The 19,096-nt window shown below is 41.3% G+C and overlaps 1 protein-coding gene across 1 annotated transcript; it reads right to left on the reverse strand.

The window, feature by feature from the left end:
- Window positions 1-117: 117 nt before the first annotated feature.
- On the reverse strand, window positions 118-18,577 carry HEXB (hexosaminidase subunit beta). The gene is made up of 14 exons (XM_042804648.1): window positions 18,206-18,577; window positions 17,948-18,105; window positions 15,339-15,404; window positions 14,523-14,569; window positions 14,197-14,307; window positions 10,041-10,142; window positions 8,251-8,380; window positions 7,003-7,183; window positions 5,848-5,934; window positions 5,223-5,295; window positions 4,390-4,564; window positions 3,506-3,596; window positions 3,189-3,293; window positions 118-308 (listed from the first exon to the last, which is right to left on the reverse strand). Exons 1-14 carry the CDS (start codon window positions 18,493-18,495, stop codon window positions 245-247), a joined length of 1,680 nt encoding a protein of 559 aa, XP_042660582.1. The 5' UTR covers window positions 18,496-18,577; the 3' UTR covers window positions 118-244.
- Window positions 18,578-19,096: the final 519 nt, after the last annotated feature.

Genomic DNA, 19,096 nt, shown 5'->3' on the forward strand with positions numbered 1-19,096 from the left:
CAAATTTAGAATATAAGGAAACTGGAATTGGTAACTATGGTATCAAGTTTCAGGATCTCACAGTGAAGAATCTCTACATCTAATGAAAGCTAAACCTCATTATTTTTACTCCAAGAAGCATGTCAAATAATAACTTTATTTTGAAAGTGAAAATTTTAAGTTTTGGTTCAGATATCAAACTGCATGTACATACATTCATACCCCAGAGGCACTTCAGGTTGTTGACTAGACGTCTTTGCAGCAGCTACTCCCCTCTTGCTTCATGGGCACAATACCCAACAAACACAGGTTCGGCTGCTATGCCACGGCTGTTAAAGAAGAATGTGTGCAATTATAATCAAGCAACTGGCTGGTGGTATAGGCAAGAAGAGAGATACTAGCACCCTATTTTAATCTCTGTGTAAACAAAACTACTTCCAGGAAATAACAGATGGCCTACTGAGGGAGTAAAAAAGGGCCCTGATCTACCACTGATTGTACTTCAGTTAAATACAGTTGCCGGTTTCAATCCAGTGTTCCAGGATATAAGAAAACAAGTTGAAAAGCTTAAATTCAGGGGCTAGTTGTCTTGATGCTCTGTAAAATCTATTACTTTTAGTGAAGAGAAGTCATAAGAATGTGAAAAAATGAATTAGTTGATATTTTCACACTACCCTAGCCCCAAATCCAATGTTTCCTTCATATGCAGCTCCAACTATGTAATTTTCAGTAATTTTTTTAGGGAGCCAGTTTAGGAAACAGGATTTTTTCCAGCTACATTATCATCAATTACTCAGTTCTCACTTGGCTTTAAAAACAACCAACCCCACTCTGTAGCTTAAGATGGTACAGTAAGATTGTATAAAAATATGTTTCAGAGTTAAAGTACTTGTCAAATTTCTGCTTTTTGGATATTTGAGAGCTAGATAGTACTGCTACAGTGAGTTGTAGGCTAATATAAACTGGTGTTTACATTGCACTTAAGAGCTGCAATGGAAGAAACTGGAGAATGAAATAGCTCAGCTGAACTGTTGCTTGCCCTTAAGCAAGACCTAGTCTCTGTGTAGAAGACAGGGTTGTTGTCTAGGTCTCTGGAATATATGCCCACCTTTTTGTTTCTCTTCTCCCATCACCGTTTCTCTGTATCCTACAGGAAGCTGAGTTTAGATCTGAAGAGCAGCAACTGGTTTTCCGGTACTGTTTCAACAGCTGTGGCCTTGGCCTTGGGTAGGCAGAGCTGCTGTTCTTCCAGTGACCATGATCTAGCCGTTACAAAGTTCTACCTACCCATTTCTTCACTCCCTGCCACCCAGCTCCAGAGCAAGCCAGAGCTGTTCATGCTACTTGGAAAGGCTCCTTGGCCTGCTACAGCTGCCATGGTCTGGATATACCATATATAAAAATATTTTTATATGTATAAATGCTAAAAAAAGTCCTTTGCCCACACTCTACAACCGCCTGACTGATGAAATCAGCTCTTTGAGTTCACACAACGTGAAGAAGGCCCCCTATATCTGAAACATGACAGAACTGCAGCTCCAAGGAAAGCTTATTTCATCAGTGGAAAGGGAATGGCTTCTCTAGTGTTTTTCTGGTTCAAAGCCTATATAAAAGCAATCATTTTCAGGAGGACATGTCCTTTTATTACGGGAGTCTGCCTATAACAGGCATTGTTCTCCATAAGTTTATAAGCCAGCAAAGCCATTTTAGCACCAGAAAGTAGTTTAAGGAAAAACTCTGCAACAAGTACAGGGAGTAGTCCTTAGCCTGCCCTGCATTCTGCATCTCTTCTGCTGGCATTACCAGAGCAGCTGCAGTCACCTGGATCAGATCTCTGTGCAGCTGTACAAGTGCCAGCATTAAGGAAGAAGATGGAGATGCAGCAATAGTTAACCAGGTCCAGAAGCAATATGGCTTAGGCTTAGTTCACTGTAAAACCCAAATCCTAGAGGTAGAGCCACTGTAGGCCTCACTGTCCAGTTGCACCAGTGTTTTCTGAGCCCCATCAAGAGACACACCATCCTGCTAAGTGATAGCTTTTAAAGCCCTTTAATCTTGTATTTAACATGTATTTGTTAACTCTCTCGATCTATCTTATTTTTCTCATGACTGAAGAAGATAACAAATTTACACATAGCTATTTTCCTATAGCATTGTTTTAAGCCAGCTTGAAATAAACAAGTGAAAACTTAGGAGAATTCAGTCATTCTTGATTAATTAAAGAGCTAGTTTATACTGCAAGCTGAAAGTCAGTGATCCTAACAGATAATCATGCTAAAACATCTACAGGAACATGAGCAGAGCACTTGAGTTTTAAGTGCTGACTGTAACTGCCATTGTATCTGGTTCTCTAAAAAGCTGATGTGCATCTACCCTGAAATACTTCACGCTGTTGGGAATTCCAATGACTTCTCATAAACTTTTGTAGAGAAATTAAATGTCATGTTGCATTCTTGCTGCAGTCCAACTTTGCAGCAGCTTTTGGGAAAACCTAAAAAGCTCTCTGACCGTATACATTTAAAAGTGGAGTCAAACTTGGACTTACAACCTAGAAATCACTAATTGCTACAACTGTGAATATACAAAGACAGCATTAGCAATAATTAACCAGTAACTTGTCTAGGTACTTTTTAGGAAAGAACTGCAAATAAGAATGTTATGAACTACTGACTTTGTTTACAGTAGTCATAAATGAATTAAAATTTATCAGGGACTCCTCATCTACTCCTTTCAGTCCCTATACACTTAGGGAATATCTGAAAGAATAGCGCGCTCAAGCTCACTTCTCATGCAAACAGCTCCACTCACTTGATTGCCTGCTGTAGCTCTTTAATTATTATCCATAACAACAACTTTTTTTAAAAGTCTACTTTTTCTCCTGTCTGTGTACTCCTCCCACATACCCTGTAATATCTTTTTTTGTCTGAAAAGTCAGTTATGATGTTGTTTTTTCCTTTAGAGGAAAGAGATGGGTATACAAATTCTAGTATTTCACTGAAGCTAGTGAGTTCTGAAAATGTTAGTTGCAGAGCTGTCTAGAACTCCTGTCAATGTATCTGTTCTTCTTCTGAAGATAGAAAAACACACAATGTGGCATTTATATAGTCAAATTAGCTTGCTAGCTCTCCTCCCAGCAGTTTAACCCTGTACTTGAACTCCAGTGTTTATCAGGCACGAGAACCAAGCTTTACTATAGCTATTAACCTTACCGGAGCATGCGGCATCGATGATTAGTCAGTCTGTTATAGGCATCATGCAAGTTGGTCACATTCCTGCTGCTCCAGAGTCTTTCCCCTACAGCGCTTGCTCGAGGCCTGTCAAGATACACTGAGTTTTAGAGTAGGTATGGTCTATAACCAAGAATGGATTAAAGTTTTTAATACCAGGTCTTATAGATCCAGAAGCATCAATTTTTATAGCTGCTCAGGTACAGCACAGAGCACTGTTACTATTAACATACAGTCCTGTGGGATTCATTAATGTGCCTTGTAGCTGGCTTTCTAAAATCCAATAAAGTAGTTCATACCATAATCTTGGTGTGAGGTTAGTTGCATCCACAAACTCCCCCCACAGGCAGGCTTCTCCACCTATTAAGAGCTTTTTCTGTTTTTCAGATCCTGAATTCAAAGAAGAAAGTTAGAATTTATATTGGCTCAGAAGATGGGCATATATCAACAATATAATTTTCCCATACTGAGACAGGATTGATGTGCAGTTGTTTGTTTTATCATATAAAGTATCTATCCTAGCACTAACTTAACATTTTGGTAGTCTTGTTACTGCGTATGAGAACCACCAGGCCATTTGTCCAGAGAACCCATTTTCCTCCTCTCTCAGAAAGGACATTCTGAAGACATTACTCAGCCTCCTGATATTCTTCAGAGATTTCAGTCCCAATTCTTTCACACATAGAACATGCCTTGAAAAAGCTATGAAGTCAGGTGTTCTCCCCAGTCAGCTCTGAGAGCTACCTTGCACGAAATGAAGGCCCCTGGGAAAGCATATGACATTTGTATCAGCTTTAGCCAGAGTGAGAGAACATGTATTTTCTGAGAACAGCCTAATGCTCTAGAAGCTTGCTGACATACGAATTTAATGTCTATCAACAACCAGTTTGCACAACTCTGCCTCCAATGCATTATGCATCTGTCCACCTAGTCCAGCATCCCATCTCGCACAAACACCAGTGCCAGATGCTTGAGGAAGGTAACACTCTGTGAGAAGTGAAAAGTTGCATCTTTTTTTATTTGAGAATTTTCGAGAGTTCTGGCTGACAGAGTCCTCTGATTACAGCGTATCTGATCATAGTGACTGCATGACCACTCTCAATAGCTTTATTCTTTCCATTTACACCTTACTATGAAGCAAAAACTTTCACACACAGAACATGCGTATAAAAAAGTAACAAACCAGGGAAGTTAAGCGGTTCAACGCTGTAGTATTTCTTCCAGTCTTGCCCATAACTGATATAGTCTAAGTACCAGGGAGCTGCCAGGATAGCAGTAAACCCAGCTCCAGTGACACTGCTCAGTTCATGAGCATAGTTGTTCTCCATCCACACTTGAACTACAGTGTCTGGTTTCAGCTAAAAGGGGGGGAAAAAAAAACAAACCAGAAAAAACCTCAGAACATTAAAGACAATAGTAATTGCTGTTATCAAGAAAACAGATGATGGATTTCAAAACTGGGAGTATGGTATTCTGTTTTGAAGAGGAACGTTTTAGAAGCTACCTTTTGTTTCCTGCCCCAGAGTCAAGCTGATTAGCTCTTGGCTGGTTTTGAACAGAGCTCACACTAGAGTGAAGTCTAGGTTATACTATAGGCAGTTAATGCCCTAAGAGGGTTCCTACAGGCACCAGTTACCTGACCAGCTCTGAAAACCTGAGCACCTGGCATCACTAGACCAGGAGCAGTTATGTAAGGAAAGAAAAAAAAAAAAAAAAGTGTGGAAACTCATAGAAACTTCCTTGACTTTTACTCTGATGCTCTAAAGCACATTATATTACCTGTGTTCACCTTTAGAAAGCACTTCAATGCTGGTGTTCCTGCTCCACCTATTTTACATGTTCAATAAATAATAATTTGAAGGCAGGCCCCACACATGGGAAAATTTGCTAAAGTCAGCAGACTTCTTGCTTTAACTCTTAAGAGACACAACCATAACTACTTAATAGTCTACTCTGGAAGCCTCCCACAATATTGTGATGTTATGCAAGAGTATCTTATTTGTTTTCCCATCTCACCTGCGCTTTGTTATCAAACACTTCTTGCCAGACCACGTATCCTTTGTTATAGGAGAAAACAATATCCAAAATCCTAGAATTTAGAAATAAGATGATGTTTGTGATCTTCAATGAGATCAGTAAAGATACACAAAGTAGCAACATTTTCTACCCTAAGGCACATCAAGGCCTTTCTCAGCACTGCACAGGGGACCAAGAAAAACCAGGTTTTTTCTGCTTTTGGCATTCAGTGTTCTGTCTCAAAAAGCATGTTCTCCCATATATGAGGATATACATGTGCAGTAACACAAACTGATGTTCAGAACTATCAGCAATTCACTCAGATGTCTCAATCTATGTTGTTTAAGAACAAGAAATAAATGGCTGCAAAAACCTCAGGACTTTTCTACCCCACCCTGTGTGCTGACATGACAGCAGATACCTAGTCCCACTACATCCACAGTATGCATAGAACTAGCCTACCTATCCTCATGTCCCACATTTTAAATCTGTGAACTTTATTACATTCAGTGTGTTAAAATAAAAGAAAGTCAGTAGGCCTCAATATATGGCAATTTTTGAAAACAATATAGGCTAACCTAAACCAGCTTCATTATCTTCACCTCAGAATTTAAAAATAACATACTTCTGAATATAGTAAGATTCCAGTTTAGCATAGTCAGTGCCAAATCCTTGCTTCTTCATGAACTCTTTCACTTCAGGATTAGATTTCCTTAAATAATAACAACAAAACAAGTTAAAAAAAAAAAAAAAAAGGATCAAACATTGTTTTGTTTTAAACCAGATTTCCCAACCATTTCCACCTATGCACTGCACACTAGCTGACACCTCACACACACCATAGCCTGGAATGCACAACAGAGCAGAAGCAGCAGGCTAACATGGTTTAGCTATTTTGAAACAGTTTCATCCTGATCCGAAATAAAGCCAATAGTCCTACTTCTCTGGTAGAACTACAGGAATCCCTGTTCTGAAACAGTCTCTGGTAGGTTGCCTCAAGCTCTTAAGAGCTCTGGTGTTCTTGGCTTCTCTGCGACTTTGTGGGAAGATTGCCAGCAGGTCTGGAAACTGAGCAGCCATAGTAACTGGGGATCTGCAGGAGTGACATCAAGAATTTGGGAAAATATCCCAAAAGCAAACACACGCTTTTGTAATAAAGCATTTGCCAGAAATTTTCTTACTTTTTAAAAATTAAAGCAAGTCCTGAGTGTTCAGATTTGATGTTTCAAGAAAAGGCACAAATACTAACCAGATCAGTCTGAATACTCATCCAATTAGATCTGCTCCAAACTCTGTATTAGTAGTTACTCCAACAGAAAGACTACAAAATATTCAAAATCCACAACCAATTGAAGAACTCTATTATACACGCCATGCTTTTAATAAAAGCATGCTAAAGTCAGTACTTAATGTTAGCAGATTTTCTGGAAGGCAGAACTCAATGAAAAGAACTGTTTTTCCTTTAACACAAAGCATCTAAATGTTAATTATCTTATACAGTACTTTTCTACCATACTAGTTCTCCTTCCTGACAGGTTACTTTTAATATAGAAATCCTTCAGAGTGCCTGAACATTTGTGAAACTACTAGTCAAAGCAAAATTCTGCACAACATCACTTGCTTGTTGAGGATCACAAATGCTCTACCTGTATAAATAGTTAAAGTAGGAGTGGAGAACTTTGGGTTAAGTAGTGAAAACTGTCTGACACAATCGAGTTCCACGATTGATGGATTTAGGCAAGTATAAGAGGCACTAGATATTTATTCTTTGTCATCGTACCAACAATCGAAGTTCACTTCATCTCCTCCCAAATGAATGTATGCATCTGGAAATACACTGCTGATCTCTTTGAAGAATTTTGTCATGAAGTCATAAGTTGTATTCAAAATGGGATTTACAGGTCCAAAGGACCCAGTTGGCTGTTCTCCACTGTAACAAGGGGTGAGAAGATCTTTTTGACCTAATAGAAACAATTAATAGAGGATATTCAGCTCCATGTTGGTATGCTAACTCTGATAGTAGGAAGAGGCAGTGACCCATATTAAAAAGGCTCATATTCATGACCTAAGTGCTCATCTATTCTAAGAATAATCAAATAGAGGCAGGATGTAATAAAACAACTTGCCCAATGTTAAATAAACCTCTAACTGGAAATCAGGACTCTGACTTCTAGACTTGTGATTTAACACACACTAGTTTATGGAACATGTCACTATGCCAGGAAAACAGCTTCTAGATGGCTACTTGAATAAAAAAAATCTTTAATGGATTTAGGAAGGAAGCCAATTAGAAGGAAGCCAAATATAATCAGTGTGCTCCAGAGGCCTTTCTTCTCTATTTATTACTCTGCAAACCCCTAAGCAGGTGGGAGGTATATGGCTCAAGGTAGATGTCCTACCTCAGTCTACTAGGAATTTACTTCTACACAAGAAAGGAAGGCTAGGTATTAATTGCAGTGAAATCACAGTCAGTGCACCTTGAATTAATGCACAAAGTTCCCTGGTCCTTGAGTACATATAAACACCACCACTCTCAGGATTCAAGCATTCTCTAGCAAGAGAATTATTACTCTGAAACCTAGAAGATAGAGAGTGAAGAAATGTTCAGTTTTGCTGATTTTTGTACACTGGCAGATTACTAATAAGCTTTACTAATAAACAGAAACATCTATCAGTTTGAAAGAACCTTCACAAAGCAGAAATCTCTACTCTTAAAGACAGCCACTCACTATTTCTACCCACTGCCTTATTGCTCTAAACTCAAGAGTACTGAATGGGGGGTAACAACAACATGAAGTTTAAGGCAGACAGAATATATCTGTGCCTTTGCACAGGAGGTGTCAGCTTTCTCCATTCACTGTAGCTCCTCTAACATGTAAAGGTCATGGCCATCACCGAGTCTGCCCCTCGCTCACCTCTTATCAAGGGCCTTTCAAAGCACTTTAAAGGCTGCTTTCTAACAAGTTCATTTGTTTGCTACACTCTACTTACCACAATCTTTTAACCGTTAGCACTTTTTTGGACCTACCTTTTCCCCAAGACTGTGTGTGTCCTGGAGTATCAAACTCTGGAATAACTCTAATGCCTCTTAGCCGGGCGTACTCAATCACCAGACGGATATCAGTAGGAGTATAGATGTGGTTATAGGAGTATGCTCCCTGTAAAGTATACACATTCAAAGGCAGTTTACAAAACACTGTAGTAGCAGCTCACAGAATTAAGATTGAAGTGTTACAATTTAGACTGGAGAGCAGTTTTACAAGTTGGCCTTTTCTGGTTTATTACATGTGCAACTGCACCGAGAGAACTTTTCAGTTGACTAATGGGGGAAAAAAAAAAAACCAAAACAAAAAAACCACACACAACAAAACCAAAAAGCTACAAAAGTTAAACCCTTCTTCCATACTAAGACAAACCTGTGGAGGACACTGTCCTTTCCTTCCCAGCTCACAGTTACTGAAGAAAACAGAAAAGCTAGTTTCTATTCCATCAGACTTTTGAAAGATGCTTCTTTACAGAAGATATGAAGAATGTTAGTTTTCCCCTCCACCTCTGCATCATTAGCTCTGAAACATAGGGCCCTTGTTACATGGCATGCAAGACTAATGGAAAAAGTCTGCCAAGTCAGAAAGAACGGCATCTTCTTCTAACACCTCTGCTTGTCAGTTTTGATACAATGCCTAATTTAGTATCAGGGTGTGTTCACTTTGTGACACTGAATTTGAGCGTTATTCCACTCCCACACAGCCAACAAATGTGATAAATGACCCAAACTGGTACAGTTTGGTGAAACAGATGCTAGCTAAAGAGTCAAACTATGCAAGAAAGGCATCATGACTCCTCATGATTAATAGTACCTTATGCTTCCATTTACCTAGAAATGGTTTCCACAGCTGAGTTACTCAAAAAATATAATGGTAAACAAGAAGCCTTTCAAAAAGAAGGCTATTGAGACAAAGGCCAAAGACAAAGGCCAACCTCCCTCTCTCCAGGTGTCAGTGAGGAATAGGATGGAACTCCAGTCATTACTAGAAAAAATAATTGGACTGCACCATCCAACATCTACGATTTTTAATTACAAAATTTTTCATTACATCTGCTCAAATGTTGCCTATTTAATTTTCATGAGGATCAAATTCTAGCATGCATTTTAAAACAGAATCACAAATCTTGTGCTTAGGCTTAGTCTGCTTAATTATTCATGTTTGATTTGGCTACTGCTGTTCCATGAGTGAGCAAGGACCTCATGATGGCTTTCATCAATTAGCAAAATCTACTGTGAATCATGAAATAAAGAGATACAGTGCACTGTATTTGTTTTAGAAAACAACCTCTTACTTTTGGACCTCTTATAACATGTTCTGTTTTGTAAAGTTAACTAGATCTCAGACTGAGCAGAAGTACTACTACAGTGGTTCCAAACCTAGAGCTGAGAAGAAACTCTAATGTTTGAGTGGCAGGAAGTATAACAGTTAAACAAACCAACAGAAATCCAAGCAGTGTTTACCACAACAGGTTATCTGCACGCTATTACTGTTTGAAGGCCTGCAAACACTAAGGTTCACCGTCACCAGCAAATTTGCACAGAAGAGTTAGGAAGATCATTTACCATGCATTCACCAAGGAAGATCTGAACATGGTCCACAAAGACACTCAAGTAGGATCCTAAATGTGGACTTGCTCGTTACTGGTCCTCTGGTATTATTTCACTATCAGCCAATGTAGATTTATTCAACCACTAGTAGGCTCTGCATTTTATTTTCATTAAATATGTCCCAGGTTTCTGCCCTCCCACCCTGCTTCAATGATGTTACTCACCTTGTCACTTAACTCAGGAAAATAAATACTTTGGTAGGGGAATGACTGATCATCTACTATATGCCAGTGCAGAACATTGAACTTGTTAAAAGCCATGGCATCCTGTAACAAATAAAGCAATACAGTTAAGCACTTTGCTCTTACAGCAAAAAAAGGTGGTCTTGTCCCAGTATATCCTGCATGCTTAAAGCAACAACAACAAACAAACAAACAAAGACAAAAAAAAAAAAAGAGAAATAAAAGGTGTTCTTTGTTTCACCATATGCTAGAAGCATACATCAAAACACACCAGCCTGTTTAAACTACTGCTCCATTCCTCTGCCACCTATCTGCACCATTCCTGTCTTGATCTGATCATGCTACACTGGCTGGTGGAAGGGGAATTGCTATAAACGCTCATGAATTTCTTCTACTTCAGTACATATGGGGTAATTCTCTATGCACCATCAGCTACTTCAGCTTACAAAAAAGCTTACACTTTTCTACCTAAAGACTTTGGGCTGAAAATCTAAACAGCATGAGAGAGCTTCCTACAACGTAGTACCCCTCTACATGTTTGACTTCTGCAGAATCATATTTCAAATGTATGCAAAATAAAACATGCATTTTTTCCCCACAGAAGATAGTGTTTCCCTTATGTTTTCAGTCATTACAGTATTATTACTTCCCTTTTTGAACTTGAAGACAAGCAAGATAAATGTTAACACACTTATTTTAGAATTATTACTCCAGATCAGCAGTTACACATACCCTGAGTTTCCAAGTTTGTTAGAGTCACTGAAGTGTTGTGTGCTGCTAGCCAAGTAAGTATTCTCTACATCACTTGTGACAGAATAACTGCAACACAGTTGCATCCAATCCCTTGCCACAATACAATTATTTTCACCCCTCTCCCTTTCTTTTTTCACCAAGCTGCATTTAAAGAAGTGACAAAAATCTGTTCAGGAACTCCCACCAAATCCAAAGGAAGATTTATACATTGTCCATTCCCCAAAATTATCTCATCTGGTTTATCAGACAGTGGAAATTTTAATTACTACATGTCTTCATGCATTTCTATCAAATATCATCCTTCCACATAGAAAATTATATCTCCCAACCTCCACCTCTGCCACTCCTTCCTCAGGACAATGCCCTTCCTGGAAATACAGCACAGTAGCTAAACACAAACAAGAAATGTACTTGAACTTCTGCCTTAAGCATCTAATTATCACACATCAGTGAAGGGATTACTGCTGCTTTTTATTAGGTTAGTCTGGATTCAAGCAGGCACAGAGGTGGGAAGGAAAGCACACTTGTTCTTAAACCAGCAAAATGGCATAAAAATCTGGTAAAGCATTAGAGCCATGGATGTAATTTATGGGACAAAAACAGAATAGCAACAGCTACAGAAATACAAAAATGGTTAGAAATGCAAGTCTCAAAAGTTAAGTTACTCTTTGGACACTGTTGTCTCTCTTAGAAAAGCCAACAAATATTGACACAAGTAACTACTTGAGTCTTTGAAGCAAACTCACTTGCAAATAAAACACTATATAAACACTACTTCCTGAACAAAGACTGATCTCAAAGGTAAAGTGATAAATACCCAGGGAGGGGTAAGTTCATAGAATCACAGAATGATTTGGGTTGGAAAGGACCTTAAAGATCACCTAGTTCCAACCCCCCTGCCATGGGCAGGGACACCTGCCACTAGACCAGGTTGCTCCAAGCCCCGTCCAACCTGGCCTTGAACCCTTCCAGGGAGGGGGCAGCCACAGCTGCTCTGGGCAACCTGTGTCAGTGTCTCACCACCCTCACAGGAAAGCATTTCTTCCTTATATCTAATCTGAATCTACCCTCTTTCAGTTTAAAGCCATTACCCCTTGTCCTATCACTACATGCCCTTATAAAAAGTCCCTCCCCATCATTTCTGTAAGCCTCCTTTAGGTACTAAAAGGCTGCTATTAGTTCTCCCTGGAGTCTTCTCTTTTCCAGGCTGAACACCACCAATTCTCAGCCTGTCTTCACAAGAGAGGTGCTCCAGCCAACCCGATCATCTCCATGACTCTCCTCTCGACCTACCTGAGCAGGTCCATGTCCTTCTTATGTTGGGGGCCCCAGAGCTGGACACAGTAGTCCAGGTGGAGGTCTCACAAAAGCAGAGTAGAGGGAGAGAATCCCCTCCCTTGACCTGCTGGCCACATTTCTCTTGATGTAGTCCTTATGGTTGGCTTTCTGGGCTGTAAGTGTACACTGCTGGGTCATGTTGAGATTCTTGTCAGCCAACACCCCCAAGTTAATCTCCACAGGGCTACACTCAATCCACTCATCACCCAGCCTGTATTCATGCATGGGATTGCCCCAATCCACGTGCAAGGCCTTGCACTTGGCCTTTTTGAACTTCATGAGGTTTGCACAGTCCCACTTCTCAAGCCTATCCAGGTCCCTCTGAATGGCAACCCTTCCTTCCAGCATGTCAACCGCACCACACAGCTCGGTGTCATCAGTGGACTTGCTGAGGGTGCACTCAATCCCACTGCCCATGTCTCCAACAAAGATGTTCAACAGCAGTGACCTCAACACTGACCCCTGAGAAGTGCCACATGTCACTGCTCTCCACTCAAACCATTGACCACCACTCTTCGAGTGCGACGATCCAGCCAATTCCTTATCCACAAAGTGGTCCATTCATCAAATCCATGTCTTTCTAATTTAGAAACATGGATGTTGTGCAGGACAATGTCAAATGCTTTGCACAAGTCCAGGTAAATGACAACAGCTTTGCTTCCCTTATCCACCAACACTGTAACCCTGTCATTGAAGGCCACCAGATTTGTCAGGCATGATTTGCCCTTGGTGAGGCCATGCTGGCTGTCACCAATCACCTTTTTATTTTCCATGTGCCCTAGCATAGTTTCCAGGAGGGTCCACTCCATGACCTTGCTGGGGACAGACACTGACTGGCTTGTAGTTCCCTGGGTCCTCCTTTTTTCCCTTTTTAAAAATGGGGGTTATGTTTCCCATTTTCCAGTCAGTGGGAACGTCACCAGACTGCACAACTTCTCAAACACGATGGATAGTAGCTTAATCACTTCATCTGGCAGCTCCCTCAGAACTCACAGATGCATCTCATCAGGTTCCATGGACTTGCGCACCTTCAGGTTCCTTTGATAGTCTTGAACCCGACCTTCTCCTTCAGTGGGCAGTTCCTCATTCTCCCAGTCCCTGCCTGCCTTTGCTTTCTGCAACCTGGGTGGCGTAGCAGGAGCACCTGTTCTGAGCATAGTTCAAGAATGACCTCAGAAATTAAGACTGGTTTTACCTGCACTCCCTTCCTGTCCATCTTAGGCCTGCTCTACAAAGCTCTGACACATGGAAGGGAAATTTCTAATACTATTTCATTTTAGAAAAAAGAAGACAGACACAAGAGAGGAAACTGCACGTTACTCCACCCAAAGGCTCCTCCATTTCAACCCACCAAATAAGCCCTGCTACAAGGATTTCAACAACAGAAAAAAGAGGTAGAAAATCAGAAAATCCCACAGCTTTGGCTGCTATGATTATACAAATTCATCATTTTCTCATCAAGGTGGGAGTATACAATTCTCAGTGTGCTCACTTAAGCTTTTCAGAGAAAGTTTTGTTTGGGTTTTTTTGTCTGTTTTTTTATTTTTGAAGGGATGAAATCAGTATGAATGAACATTTTCAATTTCCTGCCTTGCTCTGTACTATTTAATTACTGGCTTGCTCTTTGCAATCTAAGGAAGGACTACCAAAGCCTGGTTATTGAAAAGACTGGAATTTTCCTGCAATCACTGGGGCACTGAAGCTAGCACTTCCAAAGTCTCCTGTGTATTTCTTAGTGACAGTGAGATGTCTCAAAACACACTTCCAAGAAATACATGAGCTGGTTTAGGCAACAGAAAATACAGAAAACCCATGGTACCACAAATCCCAGTCTCCTTCAGATTCACTACTCATTGTGTCTGTCCACTCAAGTCCTCTCTAGTGTATGTTCTGACCGTCACTTAACAAAGTTCACTCTGTCCTTTCAGAAGTCAGCTACAGGAGATAGGTCCTCCTTTCATACCAGCTCCAGCTGCTACCTACTTCAGGGGGCAAAACACAACAACAAAAAGCCTTCATTATTAATGATACAAAACTGTCCACTTACCAGGTTTGTAAGAATAGATTTCAATGGTAAATAATGCCTTGAAGTATCTAGTAAGATTCCTCTATGAGCAAATCTTGGGAAGTCATCGATTTCAGATTCATTGACAAGAAACTATGAGAACAAGATTTAAAAATTAGAATTCCCATTTTATATTCATAATTTCAAACAAGAAATACTTATTTTTCAGTTTAACAGCTTTACAAGGACCATTTTCTGAAAAAAAATACTTACTGAAACTAGTAGATATGCTGTTTCTAGAACAGCACCTAATAAAGAATGTGGTGGTCTGTTATCAGGACTGTAGTTTAATTAACAGCTATACTTACGCTTCCATAGTCATCTTCATGAACCAACTGGCTGAAGGTTTCCAAGCCTGGAAAAAAAATCCAAGAAAGGGATCTGGAGTACAACCCAGTGCTCGTCCTTAAAATTTTAACTAAAACAGAATCATAACTATTTACATGGCTAGAAAGAATGCTCTGTAGCCAAGTTTCTTTCTCTTTAGCACAGTTTCCTTAATTGCTCAAGCACCACAGTTGAAGAAATTCTGAAGAAAGAACCATTCAAACTATTCATTATACACAAATACTGAATATTAGCACTACTGCTCAGCTGTACCAAATTAATCCTCAAACAGTATGGAAGTTACTGAGAGTAAGGTAGGAATTTCTGGTATTGTCATGCATCTATCCCTGTCTTTTCTGGAACTGGTGAAATTTCTAATTCAGTATGAAAAATCTGCTAATTTAGACTAACACTCCAGTAAGAACAGAGACTTAAACTTCAGCATTATGGTCTTGCTGGTGATGCATCTAGCATGTTCCATTATTAGGTGCAGACAGAGAATAATTTGTTTGCACTGTAGATCAGAGAGCTTTTTAGCACCCAGAATTTGGCTAGCTTGGCTGATTTCAGGCACAGCAAGAGCATACTTATGTTGTGTCCCTGGATCTGAGATGCTGAGCACTGGACTGAGGGTTTGACCAACACACATCTGGGTATTCTTCTGGCTTCTATGCCAAAGCTTACTTCCCATAAAGGACTGAATGAGGGCAAGGCTCAGTGGTCAGCTGGTTCTTAGTCTGCCATGAAGTTTATATAAGCCCAGAACAAATTGCTTTATAGGAAAAGTATCAGCTTACCTCTTAAAGCGCCCCATACCTCATCTGCTTTCAGTATAGCCACAGGCTCAGTTACAGTTAAATGATCTAAAGAAAAGAAAATTAAAAAAAAAAACTATTCCTCAAGAAAGCGTAGATTGAGAGAAGAACGCTAACAGGCATTAATGAGAGTCTTCAAGTGCCATATCTGCCTCTGGCTTTTAAACTCTGACCAACGCTGTTTTTAACAGTGATACCGTGCAGCTATTTTTCATTTATGTACTCCCAAATTAATGCAAGCTACTAGTCAAAGAGTCAACAGTTAATCATTAAAATGATAAAACAAATAAGGTGCTTAATAATGGCAATGTTAAGTATTGCACATAGGCCAGAATTGCTGCAAAGTTTAAGCCAACTGATGTAAAACACAGCAGATGATATTTTTGCATTTAAGACTAAGCCAGACCTAACCACAAAAGTTTACTTCTCCTTTTACCTTCCTTTTAAACAGATTATGCTTATATTTTTTTTAGAGCTATAGCTTGTCAAGTAATATTCTTAGGTGCTTACTATAAAAGTTTAATTACAAAGGAAGAAAAAAAAAATCGGACCCCAACATCTAATGAACACATGTATGGGAGCAGTGAAATAAGTGAAATAAAGAATAGTATCTGAATGTGTCCATAACAATCCTCCCTTAAGTTTCAGTACTTAAAAAGTACAGTACAAAGCACTGTGGGGGGGGAAAAAAAAAAAAAAAGCTAAAACAATTTTGCTTTTCATTTAAGATGATTCAGTACATTTTAGTGAAGAAACAAATAAAGACCTCAAGTACCTCAAGGTTCCATTTTAACCTAAGCACAGAACTGCATACACTGGAAGTTCTGGGTAAGGAAGAGAATTTAGAGGACTACAGTAATCTCCACAGGCTTTTCTGTGGTAAACTGTAGTTCAGTCAGGGATTTACTTCCATAACAGCAGGATTTTTTTCTGAACATGTATCATAACTTAAATGAATGCAGAACAACAAGTTTTGGATGGCTATTAGGAACCTTTTACACAACAGTCAAGAAGCCAGCAGGGAGAAGGGCAGGTAACTTCTACTTTGATTGCACATCCAATACTCTTGCTATTAGGATGGTCACTGACTGGTCCATACAATCTCTATTAAGAAATGAGCCAAACTGCTGAATCCAGCAAGTGACTAATAACTGCACATTTCAGCATTTGTTCCCTGAACAAGCTATCCCAATAAAAGCAGAAATTAAAACCTCACTGAAGTCTAGAGAACTCAGCCTACTACATGAGGAAAACTCCATATTACTTCTAATATGAAACTCCTTTCCTAGAGCAGACGGAAAACTCTGACTGTTCTAAAGAATGTAACCTTAAAATCACATGATCTGACAGATTCCCTGACAGGAGAAAAGAACTAGCTTTGGTTAAAATCTGAACCTCACAAACCAGTTCAAAGTTCAGCTAGTAGTAAAGCAGTGTAAAAATCTGACTGTGGCAGAAACATTCTACAGCATTAGCAATTTTTTGCTGCTGTACCTCACTGGCACGGAAATGTACAATAAACTTGCACACAAAAATTGCACTACTGGGCTAAATGTACCAAAGAGAGGGAGTAAACTTAAAATTAGTACATTCTATCATAGCTCAGGTGGAATTAATCCTGATGCAGATGTATGATTTAACATTAAAAGGACCTTTTTCTAAGGGTCTGTATCCTGGATACCAAACAACTGCCTTGCCTAGAAGAGAAGATTATCTCAAGGCAGATTTAGATTAATTGAGTATGTTGAATTCTGTGCTAGCCTGTCCAGACAAAAAGTAATACTATCAACTCATCCTTATTTCCGTTAAGAAACTTCTCTGGTGATGAGGAGTTCATTTGAGAGTACTTCTCCACTCTAGACTTCAGTCACAGAACTGAAGAACCATAGTAGAACAAATCCAATATAGCCATCATGTTTTTAAATCCTTTCTTGTATCTACTGATAGAAAGAAAGTGGATGTATAATACTGCCAGATGAATAACAAGAAGTTCAATGAACACTTTCCGGTGTTCCTGGAAAAAAACAGAAATACCGTGTACATAAGCCTGTGTAGGTAGCTTTAATTCAAATGTAGTTATTTCTAAGGAGAGCAGATGACTAAGCAAAGCCAGACTTCACTCAACCACTCTGTACTGAAAGAAAGGGTTATCTCTTGACTGTGCATAGATCTCATCATACATAATTGGGTATCGCATAGCATAATACCTCAGATTCTTAATGACAGTTACTAGAAAGGGCAACAGCAGGTAAATTAGCTAGCTGAACTGCAAAAATCATAGGTTACACTTCTAACCAGCTTCATGAATCACTGTGGGATGCAATTTCCCACAGTACTAAGAGCAAGAATTATCTTCGAGTTGCCACTGCCGTGAAATGTTCTCGACCGCCTCAGTAAGCATAAGACTTCCAGTTCCTTAAAAAGAAAAAAGAAAAAAACAAAACAAAAACCCCAAACAACAACAACAAAAAAAAACCAAACACCAAACTGCTGACTTTTACGCTGGACACGGGATTGGAAAACAAGGGCCAACGGTGCCGCGGAAGGAGAGGGGCGGGGTGGGGAGGCGGCGAGGGCTGCGCGGTACTCACAGGCCTCGCTGGCGGCGAGGTGCGGGTAGCTGTGACAGCCGGGGTCCCGGGAGTCGATCACCACCTGCAGCTGCACCAGCTCGGGCTCCGCCCGGGCGCCGAGCGGCCTGCGGCCCCGCTTCCGCCGGCGAGACTGCCCGAACATGTACTCGTAGTACCTGCCGGGGAAGCACAGCCGCCGGCGGGGCTCTGAGGCAACCGCTCCCGCCACCGGGACGCCGCCCGCCCCGCCGCGACCCCGGCCCCGCCGCCCCTCACCTGCGGAAGGCGTCCTGCAGCAGACCGCAGGCCGGCCCCGCCGAGGAGCCGGCGCCGTGGACCAGCTGGAAGCGGCCGGGGGCCAGCTGCAGCTGGCGGCCGGACGTGCGGAGCCACTGCGGCAGCGGCCACAGCGAGTCCTCGGGGACGGCGCCCCAGGCCGGCTCCCCCTCGGCCGCCTCCACCTCGGCCGGCTCCGGCTCGGCCCGCGGGGCGCCGTGGCGAAGGCCGGTGCTCACCAGCACAGCGGGCACGACGAAGAGCCCCACCAGCAGCCCCGGCAGCCCCATGGCTCTGCCCGTGGCGCGGCTGCGGCCGTTCCGTCAGCCCGCGGGGACCCGCTCGAAGCACCGCTCGGCTCCGCCTCCGCCATCACGGGGCGGGCGGGGGCGGGCCCTGGGAGCGCGCCTCACCGCCCGCCCGCCCGCAGGCGGCACCGCCTCCGCCGCGTCCCCTCAGCGGCCGCCAGGGCTGCGCGGCCAGGGACGGTGGCCCCCGCCACAGCGGGCGGCCGCGCCCCGCGCCCCTGGAGGGCTTTCCTCTTCCAGCTGTCATCGCGTGGTCCTGCCCGTGAAACCGCTCGGAGGAACAACGAGGGGAGCATTGCTGGGTTTGGAAATTTTGAGCGGTTTAGTTTCTGTGTGGAAAGGTCTTGATTTGGGTTACATTTTTACAACGAGAAAACTAACGCACCCTTCGGGCTGCTGCTAAACAATTTCACTCTCAGCCGAAATTACTTTTTAACAGAATTCCTACAGACTGTGTTAAAAAATATATCGTGAATAAGCAGGAATCTCAGTTGCAGTGAAGTATTTCAAGCTTTAACCAAACAAACTAGGTGTTTCGACAGTTCCCAGTACAAATTTTGGAGAGTTGTCATGAAGTGTTCAG

The sequence above is a fragment of the Tyto alba genome, unplaced genomic scaffold (genome assembly GCF_018691265.1).
Source record: "Tyto alba isolate M040663 unplaced genomic scaffold, T.alba_DEE_v4.0 Super-Scaffold_42, whole genome shotgun sequence".
In the NCBI taxonomy this organism is placed as follows: domain Eukaryota; kingdom Metazoa; phylum Chordata; class Aves; order Strigiformes; family Tytonidae; genus Tyto; species Tyto alba.